The sequence below is a fragment of the Doryrhamphus excisus genome, linkage group LG10, assembly GCF_037039965.1.
Source record: "Doryrhamphus excisus strain RoL-2023G ecotype Guam linkage group LG10, RoL_Dexc_Guam_v1.1, whole genome shotgun sequence".
In the NCBI taxonomy this organism is placed as follows: Eukaryota; Metazoa; Chordata; class Actinopteri; order Syngnathiformes; family Syngnathidae; genus Doryrhamphus; species Doryrhamphus excisus.
Genome location: NC_136366.1, coordinates 9713007 through 9738219, shown reverse-complemented (window position 1 = coordinate 9738219; position 25213 = coordinate 9713007). Strand labels below are relative to the sequence as shown.

General features: G+C 43.9%; 1 protein-coding gene across 2 annotated transcripts; it reads left to right on the top strand.

The window, feature by feature from the left end:
- The first annotated feature begins 332 nt into the window (after window positions 1–332).
- LOC131120033 (carboxyl-terminal PDZ ligand of neuronal nitric oxide synthase protein) lies at window positions 333–23305 on the top strand. 2 transcript variants are annotated; one of them, XR_009126644.2, is made up of 12 exons: window positions 333–1014; window positions 1884–1955; window positions 12425–12517; window positions 12591–12649; window positions 13091–13199; window positions 13292–13421; window positions 13496–13662; window positions 15269–15430; window positions 15804–16026; window positions 16405–16693; window positions 18603–18841; window positions 21678–21822. XR_009126644.2 is itself a non-coding variant. In XM_078794034.1 (11 exons), the coding sequence occupies exons 1-11, from the start codon at window positions 907–909 to the stop codon at window positions 22195–22197; spliced, it is 1932 nt and encodes a 643-aa protein (XP_078650160.1). In that variant the 5' UTR covers window positions 345–906; the 3' UTR covers window positions 22198–23305. The 2 variants fall into 2 exon arrangements, 1 of the variants encoding a protein (XP_078650160.1); XM_078794034.1 differs by lacking the exon at window positions 18603–18841 and having other exon boundaries at window positions 345–1014; window positions 21678–23305.
- Window positions 23306–25213: the final 1908 nt, after the last annotated feature.

Below are 25213 nucleotides of genomic sequence, written 5' to 3'. Positions count from 1 at the left end.
AATCTTTTAACATCATTAGAGCCCTATGTACATTAAATACCACCCCTATAGTCACCTTTACACGCCTATTATTCATTGTATACACCACATTGCAACTCTTGTGCTGCAGGAACAGCTAACCATTTACCCTTGAATTTATTTCTTTGAAACTTCAGAAGCCCCAAACTTACCATTTCCACACGGGATCGGAGGAGATGCCATGGCTGACTTCATGCAGTGTTAAAGTAATGTCATGTAAGGTCTCAATGTTCTGTGTCATTACTGCCCCCTAGTGACCAGAGTACAGCATACTACTTGTATTTCAATATGTTTGACAGATAATACAGCCATCATTTATTCATCAAGTTGTGCAATCATCAAACTGTGATATTGAGAGGGACGACTTTAAAAGTTATCTTACAGAATGCCCGGCACCCACTGCAGTTGAGTAAAAATTTTACGATATGGCGATACCTCATTATTATCTTGTAAAGGTATAATTTTTGTATTGGATCTGATGTTACCCTCCTCCTCCCTTGTTTGTTGGAGCAAGTGTCTCCATGTTTGGTCTCCAGGGGGAGCTCGGGTGTTCCCGTCCCAGCCTGGGTGCATCCCACCCGGGGAACTTTGCCCCATAGAGATCATTGCTCTGCGAAAGGCAGGGCGGGAAGAGAAGAGGCAGAGGCATCATCACCTGCAGCTTTTCTCCACAGCGGACCATCCTTTTCCTTCTCGGCTCCGTGATTTACGAGAACCGCATTGGCGTCAGGTCCCGCTCCCGCCCGGTGGACCTTCTTCCGGCTCGGAAGGACAACGATGCGCAGTCAAGCGGGAGCCCCTTGCGGACTGTCGCCGTGCACTGCCGCCAGGTTGTAGCGCGACGTGCGGCGGATGTTCGCTGTGTCTCGGCCGCCCACGTAGACCGAAATGCCCGTCAGGAGGAACCGATACAACCTGGTGGACGACGTGGCGGACTCCAGACTGCCGCTGCACAACGAGGAGGCTTACCAGCATGGGATCTCCTTCCAAGCCAAGGTGAGCGTGGACTGGCTGGTCCAGTTGCACTTGACTTTCAGCAGGTGCATCAACTTTGCGCTCATGATAACCCGCGTATAATTGTGCAAAAGTGGTTATTGGAAAGCCACCACGTGGTCCTAAGCTCCAGAGATCAAAGTGAATGTGTGAACCCGATCAATTATTAACCATCATTAAGTACACACTAGATTAGCTTCTTGACATTGTTAACAGCAATTCACAGCTTTACTTGCTTGGACTAACAGTACTTTCATTTCCTCTTGCACATGAACGTCTCATGCTGTTATTGGGGCAGATGGTGTGTCTTGTAGAATAGAAGTGCAGTAGGCAACCTTTGCTTTTTAAACAAATTCATAAATAGTGAAAAATGATCTGTTCCAGGGGAGCCGCACGGTGGGGAGTGGTTAGTGCACAGGCCTCACAGCTAGGAGACCCGAGTTCAATTTTACCCTCGGCCATCACTGTGTGGAGTTTGCATGTTTCTCCGGGTACTCCAGTTTCCTCCCACATTCCAAAAACATGCTAGGTTAATTAGCCACTCCAAATTGTCCATAGGTATGAATGTGAGTGTGAATGGTTGTTTGTCTATATGTGCCCTGTCATTGGCTGGCCACCAGTCCAGGGTGGACCCCGCCTCTCGCCCCAAGACAGCTGGGATAGGCTCCAGCGCTCCCGCGACCCTGGTGAGGATAAGCGGATCTGTTCCACGGCCTACCTGGGGCCATCCTAAGGCCTTTATGAACTTGGTGAAAGTCACGTGTTAACATTGTCAACTGTCGTACAAGTGTAAAAAGAAGTGAAGTGGTGTTACTGGGTCTACCCTAAGTGAGGATGCTTAAGTTTAAGAGCTTCTCTCGTGTGTGTGGCAGTACGTGGGGAGTCTGGACGTGCCACGGCCCAACAGTCGCATGGAGATCGTGGCGGCCATGAGGAGGATAAGGGTAAGAAGAACACACACCCGCCCACACGTACACAGACACAATGTGAAGTCGTAGCGTGATGGTTCAATGTGGGAGGACTGAAAGTGAACAATAACACGCTAATTGCACGCACAATAGGCAGAGTGTGCTGCTGTCAGATGAAGTTTGTAGACGGGACAAAGTGAAGCATGCACTCGGGTCGTGTTGGATCGTGTTTGCATGGATGACTTCATTGGACCCCACTGGGTTTTATTTGGATGTGGTTTTTAACTTGAGATGTCAACATGTCAAGTCACATTCAAGTAATTCAAGTACTTGTCTGAAAAGAGGTAGGAAGAAGTAGAGTAAGCTTAGCAATTCTCTATTTGGAAAAGAAAAGCATCAAAATGAGGATAGTTAAATGAGATGTATAAATAAAAACATGGTTGCCATTCTATGACGGTAAACTAAAGAGCCGTGACCATTCGTTCACCTCGGACAAACACAGTTTAGTCTCAAATCTAAGTGCTCCCTTTTTTTTTTTTAGGGCCACATGGGGCGGGGGGGCATCGGAGATTTTGAGAATAAAGTCATACATCGTCTCATACGTGGAAGGAAGGAAATTTCCTGACCCCGGACAAGTTTATATTCCAAATTCTTGGTCATGAACACGCATTGACTCAATGATAAATGCTGAATCTCTACATTTTTGACATTTACTATGATAGTTTCATCTCATTTGACCTCATTATCGCAATCTTTACAACACATTTTATGCTTACTGTGTCATAAACAACTGGAGGATGCTGGGTGGGTTGCTTTGTGGTGGCCGACCGTCATACTTTTTTCAACAATGAATGTTTATGAGAGTGTCGGCGCACGCAGGCTACTCCTCGTGTATGCCATCATTAACAACCCCCCCCCCCACTCCACTTCCTCCCGAGGGATGTTGCACACAGCTGCTGGAAGCGAGCGGGTCGGCGTGTAATCAAAGTGGGCCTCGCGAGGCTCCGACACGACGAGGCTCTTAAGCACGGCTGAGTGAGCGCGCTCAGACCAAATGTGTGATTTCATTTTCAGCCAAAAAAGTAGCCCAAATGTGCATTTACCCTCTGCAATATGCACGAGGCCTCTTCCGCCGCCTCAACTGCTTTGGCGGCTGTCCTCAAGAATGATTTTGGCGGCTTAGCCGTGTTTACAGGTGATAAGCGATGTGGGGGTGGCGGGGGTGTATTTGAAATGAATTTGTCTCCAAAAGTGTCTCAGTAGCGCAGAACAAGTAAACACAAACGTCTGAATGATTCAAGGAGGCCTAGAAGGAATGTAAAGCAAGTTTTACCAGTGGCGTATGACTAAAAGTCCCATTTGAAATGTGTGTGTCTGTAGCTTTAATGCTAATGAGCTGAGTGTGTCTCCAAGAAGCTATTGTGCACTTGATTCACTTTTTACACAGCAACTCTGCACTTGTCCAATGTCATATACGTATCACCTACAATACTGGAGTGGGACTGGAGGACACAGCATACTGGTTTTTGGAGAGCATGCAGCCACGGCAGCAAAGAGAGCGACGTAGAAGCTGCCAAAGCCGCCGTGGCCTCAGCTAATCTCTTTATTCTCCTTCCGCGCGCTTCACCATGAGAGGGAGACCAGAGGGCAGGGCCCGGCGTCTGATTGGCCGGCGCTGCCGCACCTGCAGGTTCCCACAGCAAGAGGCTTGCAAAGACACAATGTCGCACCCCCGCAGATCTTTTTCATTCCTCATTTCATTCAAGTGTGTGAGGCCGAAGCCCTGGAGCTGCATGGAGGCCCTCACGCTTTCATTCAGGCCTGGAATGGAAGTCCCTCCAATGGCGTGCACGCTTTGTGACGCACACGCTGCATTCCGATGCTCGATGCAAGGATGGGGACTCACGTGTTGGAGACGAACACTTGGAGGAGGAGGACGTGTCACCACAAATGGAAACGGTCTCTCCTTCCTTACCCCCCAGTGGTGTTTTCTCTCCATGCCCTCACTTTTCTCCAGACCAAAATAGAGCGCCTGCATTTATCCCGTCTCTGGCTATCTCCTCGCTGTTGACAGGAATAGATGGCTGACTTGAGGGCAGGCAGAGCTTCCCTTTGAATTCCGATCGTCTCTAATGGGATTTTTTTTAAGGCTCGCTCGGATGTACGCCAGGATGCGGGCTCCTTTCTCCGACTGCCAAGCGTCTCATGGGGAATTTCATCGCTCTCCCTCTTACTGTGCGTTTTTAGCTTCACTGACGCACCATCCTGCATTCTGGATCGCAGTACAATACGACAGTATAGACAGAAAACGAACATTTATACACAATACATGTTTTTACGTAACCCACCAAAGTATTTCATACTTTCGTGGCTTATTCCAATAAGAACTCTGTTCCCACCACTATTAAAGCTAATGCTAGCAGCAGACTATGACAAATAGGTGTTAGGAATGGAATATTTTCCCTTTTGTTTTGAATAAGTGTATGTATATTGGATCAGAGGAGTGTAGGGGTGTTATTTCATGTCTAGAGGGCTCTAATAATGTTAAAAAAAGGTCGTAAACTGTCCTACATGGCTTATTTTCCCTTATTATGACGACTATATTAGGTACGAGGAATGTAAAGGTGACTATAGGGGTGTTATTTCAAGTCTAGATGGCTCTAATGTTCTACTTAGACGATCGTAAACAGGTTATTTTATTTATTTATTTTATGGGGCGCCATTAGCCAAATGTAGGACAGTTGGAGGTGTTTTCAAAAGACACCTTATGTCCCTGCAGCATGTCCTAGACAAGCAGGATGTTAAATGAGAGCACAGCTTAGCTCCTACTAGGGCTGGGGGATCATAGGCCACAGGTTTTTGTTCTATGTGCACTCAAACGTGCGTACGGCGGATATGCAGAATTTGGGGCGGGGCAGGGTGCATAATGGAGGTGGTTGGTGTTCATGGGGGGCTTAATGGCAGATGTACAAGCGACCTAGATGTGGTGTGGATCACGTCCTTCGTTCATTCTCCAATATGAATTATTGTGTAGGTGCTCGTGACGTTCATCAAGTCACATTAAAACATTGTGTTGACATTTTTGGCACTTTATTGTTCATTCCTCTGGTTGTGTGCATCACCAGATCTTTTCCCCATTATTTTTGTCACCAGTGTAGCCGTACACCACTGGAAAGCACAACCACAATAATAAACATGTAGTTACACTACTAGCTCACTGGCAATTAGCATTCTTTGCAAGGAAGAAGTGGCTCTCGGGAGATGACGGTGCATTTTCTGCAACGCCTCTTTGGCACAGCGACAAGTCAAAGGCCGTTGAACAGTACTCAGCTCTGTATAAAACCCACTTCTTTCTTTTTTCATCAACGAAATGAAGGCAATATAGAAATAAATCACAGGCTTTCTATGCCTTAAAATGTAAGTGTAAGTGTGTGTGTGTGTGTGTGTGTGTGAGAGTGTGTGTCAGGGGGGTTAAAAGCAGGGAGGAGACAGCAGGTCTTTGCTCACATGGATGGACAAGCGGGTGCTGAATGGTCCCAGCCTCCACAAGCAGCATCATGTAGCGCACACATACACACACACACACACACACTAGCCCCCACCCCGAGGCTCTTTCAGCAGCACCATTACCACCAAGACCTTTTACAACGCAAAACAAAAGATTTCTCTAAAGCCACTCAGCTGCTTCAAGAGCCCCCAGGCGCCGTTTCATCACGACATTCCCTCACTGCCGCTCGCTGCTGTCCCAGGCCGGTACACTTACCCAACTTGGAAGAACTGATTTGGGCTTTTTTTTTTTTTACTTTTTGGGTTTTATACAAAAAAATACATAAAGACAACAATGTTGTTAGACAATCAATGGACATGCAAAGCTGCAAAATTGAGTGGAAGGCGTGTGATATGCATGCCAGGCCACTAGTTGGCGATGTACTGCATTTTGTTAACAACAAAACACTAAAACTAAAAAGAAAAAAACAGTAGCAAAAATTGATTTTTTTCTTGTGATTCATATATAACTTTTTACCATTTTTACAAAAATGCATCCTTTCATTTTTAATGTGCACACAACTTTACAATAATGTGGCCATGTAATTTATTGTGATAACATTACTCTTCTCATCCATCACCATGGAAGGGAAAATGAACATTATTTATTATTGTCACACCTTTGGTCTTAACCCTTTTGACTGTCCTGGCAATCATTCATGTTAAAGCATCTGCTCTTATGAAAGCGACCGTGATAACTAAGGAGAGCCGTTGTCTTATTATTGGCTGGAAGACCAGAATCAATATCAAGGCTGAAAGATTCTTGTATTTGTTCTCCTGCCTCTTCTACTTCCTCCTCCCAAAAAGCTGAAAAGACGTGGTAGAAATGAATCATTACCAACCCTTTTGTTTCGGCTAACCGTGCTATAAAACACCTTCTTGACAGGTTAAAGCTGTTCAGCGGTCTTTGAAGCGCTCATCTTCAAAGGTGGCGACCTTTGTTTCAAACGAAGGCACCATTGATGTCGTTTAGGGCGTTTCAGCTCCGGACTCAGTATCCAGACTGAGTATCTTTGCCCTGAGAATGGCACCACGCCTGAGCGCCTCGCTGACAGGCTCAGTGAAAGGACAGGACGTCCCCCGGGCGCTGACGACGCCTAGTGAGGAGGCGGGAGTGCCGCGTTGAGGGGGAGGTGGAGGCAAAACAAAGGAACAACCTTAGCATGCCAAACACTTCATCTCCGTGTAGCCGCGTCCATTTATAGTGCACTCAGATTTAGTGGCCGAGAATGGACTCCTCGCTGGGGGCAGTCCCTCAAAATTTGTTAGGAGGTCAACTATTCTCACTTTCGACATTTAGCTCCTCTCAATGCAGAGGATCTGCGCTTCTACTCCGGGTTTCCTCCGGATGACAGTGCTTCTCACCTTATCTCCATAAGTAAAGCCCAGCCACCCTATGGGGAAAAACTCATTTCAGCTGCTCGTATTCGGGATCTTGTCCTTTTCGGTCACGACCCAAAGCTCAAGACCATAGGTGAGGGTAGGAATGTAGATCAAGAGCTTTGACTTTGGGCACCACAGATGCAGAGTCCGCATCATTGCAGATGCTGCACCAATCTGGCTGTCCATCACGTGTTCCATCCTCCCTTCACCTGAGCGAGTGAAACTCCTCCACTTGGGGCGGGACCTCATCCTCGACCCACAGATGGCACGCCACCCTTTTTGCTGATTCTCATCCCAGCCGCTTCACAAGCGACGATTAGATCCAATTAGATCCAGTGACCGTTGAAGATCACGGCTCAATCAAGCTAAAATACACTAGTTGTTGATTAATTGGACATTTGATTAATCATCGATTAATTGTTGCAGCTCAACATGGGAAGAAAAGCTCCTATTGGAAAAGTCATTTGCTAGTTTGCATGTATAAACCTTCTGGGGAAACAGATCAGGTCTTCTTTTGGGGTCAGTATGGTATTAAAGGGGCTCTTGGTTGGGGGCGGCCCCCAAAGCAGCAGAGAACCCCGCCTCCAGCTGGAGACTGCTATGTAACGTAGCAGCAGTAACAATAATAGGATTACTGGCAAGAACGCTGTCACATCACAGACCCCCAAAACCCTCAATGCACCCCCTGAGCTTAAATGTGTGCCCCCCCCGCCCCCTCCCATTTGAAGTTGTTTATCTTTAGTTTCTATAACACGGCTAGGTGGTGTAGAACTAAGCAAGTGGAGGTAAAATGCATATTTTATTGGGGGTCTTGTGGGGGTGGGTGTACACGGGTCGCCATCTGTGTTGGACATCTTTCTGGGTGCTTTCATAAGCTCCATCGCGACAGGCTTAATTGAAATACGGCAACAGCAAAGACCTGACGAGTGACGACAGAAGGTTGGGATTAACAAGCCCCTCCATGGCATCTTCTCTTCGGAAGACTAGCAGGTCACATAAAAGCCAACCATAAAATATTTGCTGCTAATACCGGTTGTATATTGGGTTTCCAAGACGGGAGGCTGCCGTGGGGGGGCGTTCATTGTCATTGTGCTCTCAGCTCACTTTTTCTCCCAACAGTCATCTCTTTGTGTTTCTCCACTACCCCCCAAAAAGGAGAGAAATTCCAGGGAAGTCCCCCAAATCCTGGGAATTATAATGAAGTGGTTGCTAGGTTGCAATCTATAGAGGCTATTGTGGGCTCCAGTATGGACTCAATGGTACAACTGGGAGCATCCAGTCACCACAATGCCGCCTGCATTCCGTTTGGACACCTGCTCGTCAATGAAGTCTACAAATATCCACCGGAGCAGAAGAGAAAGCGTGCTATTTAGTTTTTGGTTTTGGTTTTTGTATTAGCAAGGGTGGGAGATATTTGGGGTGTCACAAGATCTTGCAAGATTAAAACGGGACAAGATTTCTCATCCAGAACAAAACCTCAAGAACTGGGATGATTAACCACACAAAAAATGTCATGATTATTTTGCAGGCCTCAATACGTTGTCTGTTTTACTGGTCTCCAAACAGGAATGGAAAGGGTTCCATCTTGGTGTTGTTGTTCCATAGAACATGAACAGAGTGAGCCCTTTTGCCAGTCATACGGTCTCTGTCTCAGTGGGTGGAGGCGGGGCTGCTAACATACACACAGTGTGCACAAGTGTGTAGCCTTGTACGGAGTGAAATTGAATTAGTAGATTGCATATATTGTCATATATAGGAGGTGGTTCTACACTGGTTGTTTTCCAACCTGATCGTTGCTGGTTCAATCCCGCCGTCTGTAAAAGTTTTACGTTCTGATGTTTAATTCAATTTTCTACCGCTTATCCTCACAAGGGTCGCGGGGGTGCTGGAGCCTATCCCAGCTGTCTCCGGACGAGAGGCGGGGTACACCCTGGACTGGTGGCCAGCCAATCACAGGGCACATATAGACAAACAACCATTCACACTCACATTCATACCTATGGACAATTTGGAGTGGCCAATTAACCTAGCATGTTTTTGGAATGTGGGAGGAAACCGGAGTACCCGGAGAAAACCCACGCATGCACAGGGAGAACATGCAAACTCTACACAGAGATGGCCGAGGGTGGGATCGAACTCGGGTCTCCTAGCTGTGAGGCCTGCGTGCTAACCATTCGTCTGCCGTGCAGCCGTTTAATTTCATGAAATGTAATTTTTGGAACATTCACTTCTTCTAAAGGGTGACATGGCTCAAGCGGTTGATTGGTCATCTCCCAACCCCAGGGTTGCTGGTTCAATCACCAATCCTTGTGTAATCTGTTTAACCACTTAATCCATTTTGTCAATCATTCTCCCATTCTACAAGTAACTCCTCCCACATTTGTGTGCACAGTGGCATGGCTGAGGTCATGACGCGGTTGCCTGTTATTCTGGTGGTTGCTGGTTCGATTTTTAGGATTTTCGTGGTTGTGATTGAAAACATTGATAGAATTTCCACCATTTTTTCATGCAGAAACAACAGTGGAAATGTTCAGTCCAGCCACATTCAAAGTGAGCCTCTCTCCCGGTTTGCTGAAAGCCGGAACGTTCCAACAATCACTGTCAGCAGGAGGCGTCCTGTGGGCCAGAGACAAATCTCAGAAGACGCCTTCCTCAAACTTGTGCATCCTCGGCACGGCAGCTCAGTTCGCATCATTAGTCACACGCTGGTTACGACTCACTTACTCTCCGCATCTCGTCAGAGCGAGCGGACTGAAGCAAATTAAGCTCCTTTCTTAAAGCCTTTCCCGGCCTCGCTGAGGTTCTAACCCGACGTGCTCACCGACGCTCAAGCAACAAGCTAATTGTTTGTTTCAGCCGGAGCGTTAAAAGCTTCAATATTTCAAAGCGCTCTCTGAGCAGGTTTAAAAAAAAACAAAGCAAATATAAAAATTTGATGCTTTAGATGAAATTGCAAACTCCCTCTTTGCTGGCATGAAGTCTGAATTCTAAAGGAGCTATGTGTATGTGTTGGACGACGGCAGACGTTTCTATAGTCACTTCTCAATCCACTCCATTGGATTAGGAAACCGTTTTTCACATGGGAAATAATGGCTTGGCTCTCACACCATCCCCTCAGACTAGAGCTGTCCTACCTAGTCATTGAGCATGAAAATGTTGCTTGGGTGAGTGAAATGTCGTTTGAGACGACCCAAGCAGTGCAGTTGTACATGCATTTCAGCAAAGCTGCGGCTGGTGAGATGTGGCTGGTGGTGGTGGAAAAAGTGTTTGATGCCCCTGGGCTAGCTGGGTAATGCAAAAAAAAAAAAACAGCTTTGATGCTTGCTTCACTTTGCTCTTCCTACAGCGTGTCCTAGTCCATATAGTCATGTAACATTGCGACACATGGATTGATATTCTATCGGGTGAAGGAGTAACAGTGTGTGTTTTTCAAACTTTTTTTTTTGCCTTTCATCCAGTTTCAGGTCTCTTGCAGTGTCCCCCCCCCCCCCCCTCCTACCACTGCTAAAACTATTCTCTATTTAATCAGCTCTCCCGGGACTGGTTTCCGTATAATTAGAGGCTGAAACTTTAATGACCATGGATCCAGGGCCGGAAAAGCAGGGACCGCTTTGAGTCGATGCATGCAAAATTAGCAAGCGGTGGATATACGGTCACAATCCAGCGTTACTGTGGCGTTCTAAGGAAAATAGGCCAAGGGAATTGATTGTTAAAGTTTGTAGGCTTGTGCATAAAGGGGGCCAACTGATTCCCAGAAGACATTTTGGAGGTGTGGGGAATGAGTTAAAGAGACATCAGTTTAATTTTGGTAAACATCTGATTAAAAGTGCTCCCTGCTGTGGCCCAGAAAGGTGCACTGTATTTGTGCAAATGCTCCGAGCAGCCAGTGTGGCGCTACAGAGATCAGGAGAACCAGAGCATAGAGCAAGAGGAGCCACATGGCCTGGCCCAGCAAGGTGCACTGTATTCGGGCACACGCTCCGAGCAGCCAGTGTGGCGCTTTCATGATCTGAGCTATTTTTAATGTTATCAGATTTATCGTCTGACATCATAATTTCCTCACAAGCACGATAATAGCACCCCTAGCTGCTAGTGTTTTGGTTTTTATTTTTTTATGACTTTCATGTAATTCTTCTTCTTAGTGTATTTATTCCTGTAGTTTATGTGCTTCATGTACACAGGGTGACTGACTTGGGAGTTCATGTAGCTATGGAAGATGGGACTTAGTCCAGTCCACGTACGTAACCCTAAGACTGCTCGTACCACCTTTTTGTTGTGCAAACAACAACATGAAGAAGTTGTCTTCAGGACATCGCCACCCAGGTCTGAAGGCGCCCCCGCAGGGCCGCCCGGCAGCTGGCAAAGTTGAGCCTCCTCGTGTTAAAAAGTAACGTTCATCTGAGTAGACGTGCCAGACTTGGCTAAGAGCTCCGACCAGCTGACGAGGTGAAAACGTTTTATTGCCTCAGCGAGCGTGCGCGCGCACACACACACACACACACACATTAGCAACCGCTGGCAGCAAACACAAACTGGAAACTTCAAGCTTTTGCTGCTGCTGTTGTTAAATTTAGCTGCAGAGTTTTGCGTCCCCGAGAGGAAAATGTGGACCTGTGATAATTTCCTATGGCTTTTCATTTCTGTGATGATGCTCATCAAACTGTCATGAGGATGACGGCTTACCGCACTACATTGAAGTGCTTTCATTTAACAAGCTTATCTCGCAAACGTTCCAATTTACTCCTCTGTTCATTTAGCCACGGTCTCAAAAAGCTAATTGGCTGTAAGCAACCTCCTGGTGTGGTTTTTATTCATTAACAAGATGGCAAATGGCAGGAGATCTAAAATGTCAATAAGAATGAAAAAGGCACACAAACCCCAACTTCTTCCATTTTATATGGAAAATGTGTCTTTCAAAAATATACAGAAAACACAGAAAATACATATAACGTATTTATTAATTACACACACCTTGAAAATCTACTCCTGTTGATATTTTATTGCTAAGATGGCCCAATTTGTGCAGGATTCCTTATTCCAAGTAGGATTCCTTATTTGTAAATTGAATATTTTCCTGTTTAGGACCTATATATGGTTTTCAGCATTATTAGAGCCCTCTAGACATGAAATAACACCCCTATAAAAAAAGAAGGCATATCTTATCTTATCTTTACACTCATATAGCCCAATATAGTAGACATTCATTCATTTTCTACCGCTTTTCCTCACGAGGGTTGTGGGGGTGCTGGAGCCTATCCCAGCTGTCTTGGAGCGAGAGGCGGGGTACACCCTGGACTGGTGGCCAGCCAATCACAGGGCACATATAGACAAACAACCATTCACACTCACATTCATACCTATGGACAATTTGGAGTGGCTAATTAACCTAGCATGTTTTTGGAAACCGGAGTATAGTAGACCTAATTAGAGAAAAAGACATCTTAGACAGAAAGGAGACGTAACATAACCCACACGTTACCTTTGGCGGCGTGCTTCCTGCGGCGGCTATGATCTCGCCAATGTGGATGCAGATAGCGCCAAATCTAAGAGAATTCAAGTCATTCTTTCTTTTCCAGTATGAGTTCAAGGCCAAGAACATCAAGAAGAAGAAGGTCAGCATTGTCGTGTCCGTGGACGGCGTCAAGGTGCTGCTGAGGAAGAAGCCCAAGGTGAGTCACAACGTTTGCAAATGTCCGCCCACATGTTGCATTCACCACTTGTGTGATCTGCATGTCATTCCAGAGGAAGGAGTGGACGTGGGACGAGAACAAGATGCTGATCATGCACGACCCCATTTACAGGTCCGTCACCTCTCCCCCTCATCATATTATGTATTGCTTCACTTTGATACGACTCGTGGCTAATATGCATGAATGTATTATACATTAGATGTCTATATAGCTGCACTCATTAGGCAACATAATCAATATTCTATAGGTGGTGCTTGCATTCATGGTAATGCTCATGCATGTGCAGAAAAACATTTGGAGCATATTCACATCTTGTATGTTTAGGACACTATTATATATACTAGCTAATTATACTATACTATTATATACTAGCTAATATTTGGAGCTATCTTCATCTACTACTTTCATGTAGCTGAATAAGGTAAACAAAATATTATGATATATATACATGAACCGCATTTCCAACCACAGTAGTCAGCATTTTTGTCTTTTTAACATTATTTATTTGTGAGGTTTGTGTGGCATTTTAAAGTTTGCCATGTTGTTTCCCAGGATCTTCTACGTGTCACACGACTCCCAAGACTTGAAGATCTTCAGCTACATCGCCAGAGACGGCTCCAGCAACTCCTTCCGATGCAACGTCTTCAAATCTAAAAAGAAGGTACACTTGAATTTTAATCCTCTTGAGAAAAAAAAAAAAAACAGCAACTTTTCCTCCTCCCCTCCATCATCACTCTATCCTGCATGCAACAGACACTGGCCATGCGCATCGTGAGGACGGTGGGCCAAGCCTTTGAGGTTTGTCACAAGCTGAGTCTGCAGCACGCCGAGCAGGACGCTGACGGCCAGAGTGACAAGTCCACGGAGGAGTCCAGCTGTCACGGTGAGACACATGAAGACACATGAAGATGGACTAACACAGCTGAATGCCATGATTGTGGTGTCCACCCTCCACAGGCCGGACCCTGACAGGGGCAGAGCAAGGGGAAGAGGATCATAAAGGAGGACGAGGCCAGGATGAAGAAGAAGCACTGGCTGGCGCATCTCTGTGTGAAAAGACCCTCAGTGGAATCCTTCAGAGTCTGGCGGAACTCAGCGTGGTCAAACCAGGACAGACCATCATGGTGAGGCTGGTCTTACTTACGGGGGTGTCCAAAACAAAATTGAATAAATAACCTTCAAGGAAAAAAACAACAACATCAATAATGGGAAAATCAGCAGTTTTGTTTTTCAAGAATTAAGAGGAAAATATTAAGACAAAATTTAACAAGAAAAGGTGTTCATTTTTTAAGAATTACACTGAAATATTTTAGGAAATTATTATAATATTATTATATTTTATATTATTATTATATAGGAAAAATAAGGTCATTTTAGAAGCATTAAGTTGAAATAGTAAAATAGTGTTTTTTTAATATCATGAGAAGCAGTCATTTTGTGAATACATTCAAAATATTATGAGAATAAAGTCATTATATTACAAGAAATTATTTAAGAAGAAAGTTTCAATATTTGGAAATATAAAAAATGGGGGGATAGGCAAAGGCTTTAGTTTTTACTAATAATGAATAAGAAATATTTCTTGTTTTGTTTTTTTTCAGTATTTCAGGTTTGGACACCCCTGCTTTACTCTAACCGGAGTTGTTTTGATTATTTTGCTATGCAGTTTTACCCCAGTGCTGTAGGTGGCAATAGTGCACATTACACACCGTGTCTCACCTGCTCAAGTATGACTTATTTTTATACCACAGCCCCATCTGCTGGCTCTTGTGAGCCACCGCACCACGTGGCCCTAATGCAAAGTCATTTCCAAGCAACAATAGTCATACTGTATTTGACTTAAAAGTACACAATGCAAAGTAACATAGGGGCCCACTTCCACTGCCGGCCACTAGATGACACTGTTTCTCTAGGCTCTGCAGAGCCGTGAAGAAACACATAGCGGAAATGTGCTCCTGAGAGGCTTTGTTGCTGTGGTAACATGCTACATGCTGCTTTAAGAGGAAAACGCAAGACGGCTGGAACGTGTGGTGTTCCCGCTGGCTGCCGAAAGGTGCTGGTACATAATCCTAAATCCTAATCCTAAACCATTTTGAAGGAAACGCTGCCATAATCCCACTCGTGAACGTCTGCACTGCACTGATAAGCAAAGCGAGGAAGAAAAATGAGGGAACAGAAAGCATTTGATATCCCGATAGGAAGGAGAAAGGTGTTTTTATTAAAGTGGCGGTGACAGCAAACATAGCCCTGCTTTAAGATTTGTACCCCTCAAAATAACACTTAATAATAATAAAAAATCGTTGTTGAATCTTTCAATTTCGAATGTGAATTTTGCCTAGCAACAAGTGAGTGTCACAATTAAAACAATTAAAAGTTATATTACATCACCTTAGTTTTGAGCTCTCATACGTTTTTAACAATAATCTCTTTTCCAAAATACACAATTTGTTACATTTTTATACATTTTAAATGTATTATTAATAATAATAATAATATGTTAAAGACAAATAGTAGCGTTTGGTTATACATGTTGCAGCAAATGATTGACCCAATTGTCATGCAGGTACACTGCCCTCTAGGGGCACGCAATGGAAGGCCATTTCCGAGTAAATGTTGTCAGTTTATTTCCGGTTGTGTGAAAGATGTCGTCCATCATAAAAGATGCATATTTTCAGTGCCTTGCTTATCCGCCACTAAAAGCCAATGTTTGTTTCCCTTTTTTGCCTTCAGGACTTTGACGGAAGGTCTGTGTTCACAGTGACCTCCCAGGGTGTCACTCCCAGCAGCCCTTGCTCCACCTCCCTGACGCCGCTGGCCTCTCAGCACTACCTGCAGCTCCTCCAGCAGCAGCTACAGCAGCAGCAGCAGCACACGCAGGTGGCCGTCGCACAGGTACCACTTGGGAAAGGCTTGCTCATACGCTCATGTTGGATAGTTGGATGTTGTGTTCATGTTTAAATGTCAAATGATTTTACTTTGTAGTATGACAAAATATTACAAACGTATTGTAGGATATTGCATCTGATTTGAATTACAGTATGGGCTGTGCTGGCCCACTAGGGGGCAGCACTCATTCAGTTAAGGAAGATGACTGATGTTGCATTAAAATAGTCACACAGTCATTGTTTACATGTAGAAAGTCAAGGCCAAACATCGACAATGCTTATGTTGGACCTTAATTGCATGATTGTGAGGATCAGATTTAGCACTATGCAAACTAGATACAACCCCCACCCCCCCACCCTCGTCTTTGTCTGACCTACAGGTGCAGCTGCTGAAGGATCAGATGGCGGCGGAGATGGCGGCTCGCATGGAGGCGCAGGCTCGAGTTCACCAGCTGCTCATGCAGAACCGAGACCTGCTGCAGCACCTAGCCTTGCTGGTCCAGCAGCTCAAGGAACTGGAGGAAGGACCCTCCACTACGGCGCCACAGCCAGGACCGCAGGGAGAGCATCAGTCACCCCGGGAGCCTTCAGTCAACGGATACAGTGAGTGACGGACACTGTCAATCACTCGTTGTTTAGCTTGTATAATTTTGTTACTTCTAACATCAGAGACTATAAAGTCACCTAAATTGGTTTACTGGTATTATTGGTAAACTGGTTTAATTTCATTTGAACATGCATCAGATTACAAGTGAGTGCATCCCATAATCAGTTCACAGTTCCACATGTCCAAAAGGAGTAGGAAGAAGCAAAGCTTATTAAATCCTACCCCTCCATCTGGTACTTTTACAATCAGTAACTGTTACATTTGTTCACTTCCTGCTTTCCTAATATAGTTTAAGCTTTTTAATTTTATTTTTGTCACATACCGAAGTACAAGGTGATATGACTATAAATTCTGTCTTATTGTGTTCCTTCTAGTTGTTTCGACATCGACGAGGTCGCTGTCTCTCAACCTGAAGAACTGCTGCAGCCAGACGTCGAAGCAGCTCATCACCTCCACGCCTGCGTGGCCGCCGCACGCCACCATCACCGACGCCCTCGCCGGGGCCGAGTCCTTCCTGCTCAGCCTGGAGAACAGCCGCAACGACACCGAGCTGTCCGACCCCTTCATCAGGACCAACGGGTCTGCTGACGACAGGGAGTGCGCTAACGAGTCCAACGAAGTGGTCCCGTTCACGCCGAGGAGCTCGGCCAACGTGGAGGAAAAGTAAGACTTATGATACTCACTTCAGGTGTTTAAATTTAGCTTGAATAATGATAGGGATGAGAAAGTGGATAGGAAAGCGTATTTCTCAGTCAATTGCCCAACACACAAGCAACAGAACCAATGTTGTAACAGCGGGAAGGTGCAAAGTGCTGAGTCCCACTTTGTTTGGCCACCCTTGAACGCACTTTAGCAGCTGCACACATTTTGTCATGGCAGTGCTACCACATCACCTTTTTGGCCGTAAAACATCGTGGTCACGTAAACAAAGGTCCAAAATGACTCCTGGAGTAAACACCCCCTCCTTGTTTAGTTTTAGTGTTTAGTTGCGGCGAGGTTCCTGGGCCACTCTGCCAAATGACTCCAGTCGTTTCATCTACAAAAGCCCCCCCTCCACATGCACGCCACCATAAAGTATGTAATGACTTTTTAATGAGCTTTTAATCCCCTCCGAGGCGACGCGTCAACATTTTGCTGTGAAAATCTCCCACTGTCCCAACCCAACCTTCCCGGCTTTGTTTTGACGACTGCAAAACAAGGAGAAGCCAATGTGGACACTTGGAGTTTTTGTGCGTCTGCTTCCACTCAAACGCTGTGGTTTCCGCTTAGCTGCCACCCCCCCCCCCAAAAAAAACACTGGGGGAAATTAAAGGGAAGAAAAGTCCACCTCAAATCTTTTCCCAAAGAGCCGAAGTCTTTGCAGCTACGGCGTTCGCTTCCAATGTGCGCCAAGCTCAAACTTCCCCTTTTTCCTTTGTTGGTGGTTACGTAACAGGCAGCACGTCGTCTTCGTCCTCCGGCGGAGCTGAATAAGGACACCAGAATATTAGAAACAGCTCTCGGCGTGTTGCAGGCACGGCACCATCATCGGCATCCATTGTGAAAGTGAGCGAGCTTTGCATCGTAGGCGTATCGGGACGACGGGAAATGTTTAATTCTGAAGCAGGGAGCCTCGCTGCAGCGCAACAGCTGCACGGTTTATTGCTCCTATTACCGTGTCCTATCCTCGCCCGACTACGCCGAGTGTTTTATATGTGGTCGTGACGAGCAGAAAGATATACAGCAAACGTAGACAGCAGCCCCGCCCTGGATACACACACACTTCATGAATAAAAAACACTCATCATAAAACATGAAAGGTGGAAATAACTCTTGAAATATGAAAGTAGGTGAAGAACTCAATGGCTTCTCCTTTTTGTCATGGTCTCTGCCATTTAGTAAAGTAATACTCAAACCCTGCACTGTCGGCCGTTTGGATGCATGTGTCAAATAGGAAATAATGGAAGTAGATCTAATCACTTCCGAGGTCAAAATTTATAATAATCATAAAGCTTTTATCAAGTGTACAGGTAATATTTTAGGACACACTCTAAAAGTGTAAAAAGAAGTTGACCATAGTATTATGATAATACAAACTGTGTTATAATAATGTAATGTGAAATAAAAACAAAAAATTATGTATTATAAAATACTTTTAATTCAATATAATTTTTTGTTTATTTTATAATAATTAAATAGAACACATAAATAATACATTAATTAGTAATTAAATACAAATAATACTGTATTTTTTTAATTTTAGTAAGTTGTTTGTTTATAGGTCACAACAAAAAAATACATTCTAACAACATGTATAGGAGGTCAGAAAAGTGGAAAGAGCATAACAGGTCCTTTTTAATATTAGTAATAATAATAATAATAATATTCACCTCAATGACAATGCTGGCAAAGTTGTATCCTTTCATTTTTCTCTATGTGGCCCCCGCTGCGAAATGTTTGGACACCCCTGCTACACAGCATCAAAAATGTTTTTTTTATGGGTGCAGTTTGTCAACAGTCCCGGAACTGGAACGGCAACTGCCGGGATCTACTGTTGACATGAGTGTAACTGCTGCCTCTCTCCACCACACAGGTGTGAGGATCCTGTCCTGCTCATCCTCTTGCTCATCTAAGCATCCTTTTCCTACAATCTGTTCACCCCACCCCCCACCCCCACAACAAAACCATAAACCCTGAAACCCCTCCATCGCTTTTCTGCATCCCTGTCCCTCGCATCATTTGCTTCCCAGAAAGGCTGAAGAGGTCCTCCTCTCGGCACTGCCTGGCTCCTTTTCCTCTTCTCATCCTCCTCCTCTCTCCTCCTTTCCTTATGTGAGTATAATGCTGCATGTAGAACCTGTGTGTGTGTGTGTGTGTGTGTGTGTGTGTGTGTGTGTGTGCGCGCGTGCGCTCTGCAGCCTGCATCCAACCACTGCTAATGACGCCTCATCCAAGCCCCCGCTGACATGCGGATGTGTGTCTCTGCAAAGCCATAATCGCTTTTAAAACTGTGCCATCACCGAGTCGCTCGGTGGCACCAACTTGGTGTGCTTACCAAACAGGAAGTAGACGGCAGAAAAGACACTCATTGTCTTCATTTTTCAGGGTAGATCTTTAGAGATTGGACGTTGTGCATGAAAATATCACATTTTGTGGCCAGCAACATACATTCACTGTTTTTTTGTTTTTTTTTTAAATAATCCAGGCCTAAAAAACTTGTTTGATTTTCTCAATGCGGTTTTTAACATTATTAGAGCCCCGTGGACATGAAATAACACCCCTAAATTCACCTCCTGTTATTCACTGTTTACATCATATCGGGCAACTCTTATGTTGCAGAGACTTGAGACAGCTACTAGCTAGCAAGCGAACCTGTTAGCCGCGAATTTATTTCTTCCAACCCTAAGAAGCCAAAAACCTACCACTTCCACACTCAATGGGAGGAGGACTTTAGTCCAGTCCTAAATGTCAATGCTAATGGACTATTTTCTTAGAGCATAGAAAAAACTTTTGATTCTGTCAATGCCGTTTTTAACATTATTAGACCCACGTTTACATGAAATAACACCCCTATAGTCACCTTTACAGTCCTATTATTCATTGTTTACACCACATTCAACTCTTATGCTGCAGACACTCGAGACAACCGCTAGCTAGCAAGAGAACCAGTTAGCCTCTACCTACCACTTCCACACGGAATAGGAGAACCTTTTTTTTTCCCCGCTTTGCCTTGCTGACTTCATGCAGTGTTCAAGTAATGGCCCGGTGTCATTACAGCCACCTAGTGACCAGGATGCTACACATGGCTCCTTTCACAATACTGTTTTGAAAACCCAAGTGTTAAATGCGTAGCTTGAAAAGAGTTACGTATATCCGACTTTCTGTCAGACCGTGAACACATCCTGGCTGACTTTTGACTGGTGATGGGATGAGACATAAAGACATATCTCCCCCCAATATGAGATGAGAAACAACAGAAAATGTAGAGACAAAATGACCAAAATGAGGTGTCTGTTCCACTATTTGAGGAAATAACGTCTGGGCATGTTTTTTTTTCGACATGTTGTGTTTCCAAAATCAAATTTTTCCAGACAAGAGAAGCAATAATCCAAGCTTGAGGCGCAAAGCACATCAGAAGCCCCGTGCATGTTTGACCGGCAGCCGTTATTAAAGTATACTCTTTTAATATCCGCTGGTTCCCATACATTCATTTCTTTTACCCGGGAGACACTTGTCTGTCGTTTGTAAACACCTCACCGAGCAGGTGACATACGTGAACCAGGGGTGTCCAAAGTGGGCTCCGTCCAAAGGCTTGATGGCACATTCAGGATATAAAATAAACAAAAAAACAGCAAAAGTGTGCGGGAATCGTACCTTTTTCTGTTCCTAAGTAATCAGCAGTAGATCATAAGTTTCAGGAAAATATCAGCGCCCGACTAAAAAATAGCTTCTTGTGAAAAGATGCATTTCATTTTGACACTTTTTGGGGGGTTTTCTAAACAAATATCCACCCATCCATTTTCAATGCCGCTTACCCTCATTAATGGGTTAGGGTTAGCATTCATGCTTTTAAAAACAACTCTCTTAATCCTCCACCTTTGAGGACATTAGAAAGACTTTTTATTGTTGCGGAATATAAAGGTTTTTAATCTCATTGTTAAAAAAGCTGTGTATCGTGGATTCAGCACAAAGAAATAAAACTCGAAATAGACTTAAAGAGGGCGCTTGGCAGGTGGCCTTGTTGACTGAAGCAAGCAGGAGGAATAAAGTGAGATGAAGAGGATGGAGGAGAGTGCTGAGTGGAAGCTATGCTAATAACAAGTCAAGGAAAACACAGCCAGGGATAAATCAATCACAGCAGACGCTCGCTGCTGTTCTGCATTGTTGATGTTCTGCATTCATTCACGCATTATGGCTCTCAACCCGGGACATTTTTTTATTCTTATTTGTTCTTATTCTTTTTTTACACTTGCATGGAAGATCTTTTTGCTTTACTTTACACTTTTATTTGTCATATTTTATACACTTATTTCAGTCATTTTTTAAATGTTTTTAATTTAATGTATTTATTTTTATTTTATTTTTATTTTATTTTATTTGCACTTTTATTAAAATCATTGTCATTTATTTTTAATATTTGTAAGTTATTTTTAAGTTATTTGAGTCAGTTTTCAGTTTTATTTTTGTTATTTTGTACATTTTTTATTGACGTCAATTTTTATATTTTTACTTTTATTTATTTATATTTTTCATTTTTTTCATTACTTTTACATTGCATACACAGTTTTTTTTAATTGTTACACATATTTAAGTCAATTTTATATTTTTATTATGTTTTTCATTTTAACCCCACAACCCAAATGAGGATAAGCATTATAGAAAATGGATGGATGATTTTTTTAACATAATTTTATACCAAACAGGAAGTAGTCATTGTAGCCATTTTATTTACATTATGTATTTTTTATTTATTTTTTATATTGTTACACTTAAGTCAATGTTATGTCTTTTCTTTATCATATATTACATTTTTATTAATTTTTTAAAGCCTTTTTATTGTACTATTTACACTTTTATGTAATTGGTAATTTTTGTAAATAATTTTTTGTTTGCATTTGAATGACACGTGAATGACTTTGTGATCGGGCTTGTGTTCTTTCTTTGACAGATGGAAGCAGACGATTCCCAAGCTGGACCCTCCTCCGCCCTCCATGAACCGCAAGCGGTCCAGCCGGACCTTGTCCCCGGGCTCCGAGGGGTTATCTCCGCCAGCCCTCGCCGACAGCTCGCCAGTTAGCGTCCCCCCGGCGAGCCGCAGCAGCAGCCTTTCCTTCCCAGACGTCACCCCCAGCTCACTGTCCTCGGCAGACTTCCAGTCGTTCAGCGCCGGCGAGAGCAGTTCCGGCTCGGCCAGCGAGGACTCGGGCGTGCGCTCTGAGACCAAATCCTTGCTCTCGCCTCTGCAGGGGGACTACGACGGCGTGTTCGGGGAGCGTGGGACCTTTCTGACGGTCTCCAGTGGCTGTGAGAGTCCTCAGGAGGAACCTGAGTCCCTTAGTTCGCCTTCACACCTGCACCCGCCCTCCTCGTCTTCACCCACGAACGACACCTGCCTCCATATCAGCTTCTCTGAGGATGAGCTGCTGGACAACTGCCAGGAGGAGAAAAGCGTACCACAGCGCAGTTAGGGGACACGTCTACCGTACTTCCACACACATTTGCACCGCTTTGTTAGTTACTGCATTCAATCTATCATCAACGGATGTAAATCTTTGTACAGACGCTAGCCGAGGGACACATTTAGTATTTTTATAATAAAACAGAACACGGCGTGTAGAGAACCTTACACTCGACTTCATAGCTTTGGTTTTAGAATGTCTTCTTGATGTTGGGAGAAGCCTCGGCCCCTGCAAAGCACCTGATTGGATGATAGACAGGCGGAACCAGGAAGTCAGATGATAGGGAGGACGCAAAGTAAAATGGACACGCTTTCACGCTTTATTATGTCGACGTGATGTGTAAACATTCCGTAAATGGAATATTAAGCAGCTTGACAGAGTACACAGAGTTGCGGAAAATACTTGAAAATGGAAATAGATGTGCAGGTGAAAAGCGTCCGATGCTTTTCTTAACGTCACTTAGTGACCAAGAGCTAAAGCGGGGAGCAATAATAATAAAAAGGTATAGAATTTGAGTGCTTTTTCTGGTATTTATTTGGTGCAAGATGTAGCAATACTCATAAGTCACCTTAAGTTTAGAAATATTTAGCACTTTTTTACATTCAAGTACAACCAAAATCTGTATGCAATAAGCCAAGGGTATCCAAAGTGCAGCCTGAGGGCCATTTGCTGCCCATAGTTTTTTTTTTTAATTGGCAGCAAAACAAAAATAAAATTGACCAAGAATCACCTAAACTGGCAGCGTTACTTACTATTGCGTTATTACGTTATTATTACGTGACATTGAGAATAGCTGTACACTAGAATAAACAAACAAGAAGCCTTAAAAAAAATCCTAAAAGCCACCAAGTGTCCAATTAGTCACAAAACGACAGTCGATTCTTTCCCTGCTCTTTTCTTTAGAACATTAACCAGCGTCATCTTCTTGCCCTTTTTACTCCTGACATCAATTACGGTTCCTCGCATCCAAATGTGACATTAAAAATTCATGCCTCTCAAATTCTTCCCCCTCAAAGGACACAAAATGACTTTTTGTTCTCTCTGCTCTGCAGCACGCCGCTCTTGTCAAACGTTTGACTGTCTTTTTCTTTTCTTTTTTTCAAATAATTACCACTCACGGTGCGTCTGCCGCTGCCTCGTCTTGTCATATATTTCAAGAATGACATTTTGACAAACAGGTGCACATCAATCCCTCGTTTAGGACGGGTGATCTGTTCCAGACCCAGCCGCGATCAGTGAATTTCCGCCAAGTAGGATTCAATATTAATAAATTGAATATTTTTATTATTTGGGCATATAAAATCTGTTTCCAATCCTGGAAATAGGTTTTTAACATTATTGGAGCCCTCAAGACATGACATAACACCCCTATAGTCACCTTTGCACTTGTTTTAGCCAATATAGCAGATGTGATCAGAGCAAATATGACACCTAAAACTAGCGGTTCTTTGGCTTTTTTTTTTTTGGACAGTGTATTTCCTTGCAGCTTTAGCCCACTATAGTAGACCCAATTAGAGTAAATAAAAAAACTCCCACTCGAGCAGTGTCACAGTGAAAGTGTCCCCTCGGGAACCCTGGTGATCAGTCTAGTGTGTGTCTCACTAAACACCGCTATCTAGTGGCCAATGTAGAATCCAGTACTGTACTACAGTCCCAAGTACAATGCTTCTTCTGCCTTGTATTTTAGTTCCTGTAGCCATTTTATGCTTGAAAATGCTTCATTTAGGCCAACAATTGTAAAAATTAATAATTATAATAAATATTAATAATAAATTAATATAACATTTACGCCAAAAGTACAATTTGCTTATTTGTTTATTTTTAAAATAAATAATTGGTCCCGGTATACAGTATCGTTTTTCAGAACATTATAGACTGACGCATCCTCCGGATCACTAGGGGGCAGCAACTCTTGTTAACACACTGCCAGCACCTTTTGAAACACGATTAAAATTGAAGTTGAACACAATTTCCGGCCAAGTCCGGGCCGTATTAACCTTAGCTACTGTTAGCATAAACTTAGTTTGAGAGTTATTCAACTGGGGATGGTAAGTTCAGCAATAAATATTCTTTTAAAGTGGTAGTTTGTGAGTTATTCAACTGGAGATGGTAAGTTCAGCAATAAATATTCTTTTAAAGTTATTTTCGGTTGTAGCAATGTTAGCTAGCTATGCTAACAGTGTTAGCTAGCTATGCTAACCATCGACACAGACGATAGCCGAGCCAACGTCAACGTCGCGCCATTTTGGATAGGTCTGAGTGCGCGTGTGAACGTATAAATGAGAGCAATTAACTTAAGTTGCTTATTAGAAAAGTATTCATTTTCAGCTTTGACACATCCAATATGGCGGCGACGTTGACGTATAGCAGCAGTGGACAAACCCACTCGATGCGATTCTGCAGTAGGAAGGCATAAGAGGTTTGCTATTTTTATTGTTTTTATTCAAAGATAGATGTATTATGGCTCTAAAATGTATCCCGATCATAGACAAGTGCTTATGTTGTAAGATGTGTTGTTTATCTTTCAAAGCAGCGTGTGCACTTTATGTAACCACTCTCACAGCTATTGTTACACTGGAGCCTTGAAGGAGACCAACGTGCTTTCATTCCTTTTGCATGGAAATTATTTCCTCTCCGGCTGAGTGGAGGCGAAGTAATACTCGAGGCCCGGCTGGCGTCCACCCACGACTTTCACAAGCTTCCCTAAAAAGGCGAGTCTGAAAGCTCCACTAAGTTGCTCCTGTTTGCACAATGAGCTCCAATAGCAGCCCGGGCTAAATTTAGCATGGTATTGTTGGGGTGGACCACCTGTGATGTTTGCTTTTGTGACCTCCCTGCAGACAGGAACGCCTGCTTAGGTTCATGATGCTCTGTCACTGTCTGGTCTTCACATGGATTCATGATCATGAGGCTGCACCAGGAAGTACGTGTGGGATTCATCTAAAGGTCACAAACAAAACACGATACATCATAGCACTGCTGCGTTATACATTATAGCAGGGTTACTTGAGGGAGTCACAAATAT

What these genes read in the sequence shown, in the direction of transcription:
- LOC131120033 (XM_078794034.1), top strand. Translation starts at nt 907, where the DNA reads ATGCCCGTCAGGAGGAACCGATACAACCTGGTGGACGACGTGGCGGAC. An exon ending in GGATCTCCTTCCAAGCCAAG is followed by an intron (nt 1,015 to 1,883) that starts GTGAGCGTGGAC and finishes TGTGTGTGGCAG; the next exon opens with TACGTGGGGAGTCTGGACGT. An exon ending in TCTTCAAATCTAAAAAGAAG is followed by an intron (nt 13,200 to 13,291) that starts GTACACTTGAAT and finishes TGCATGCAACAG; the next exon opens with ACACTGGCCATGCGCATCGT.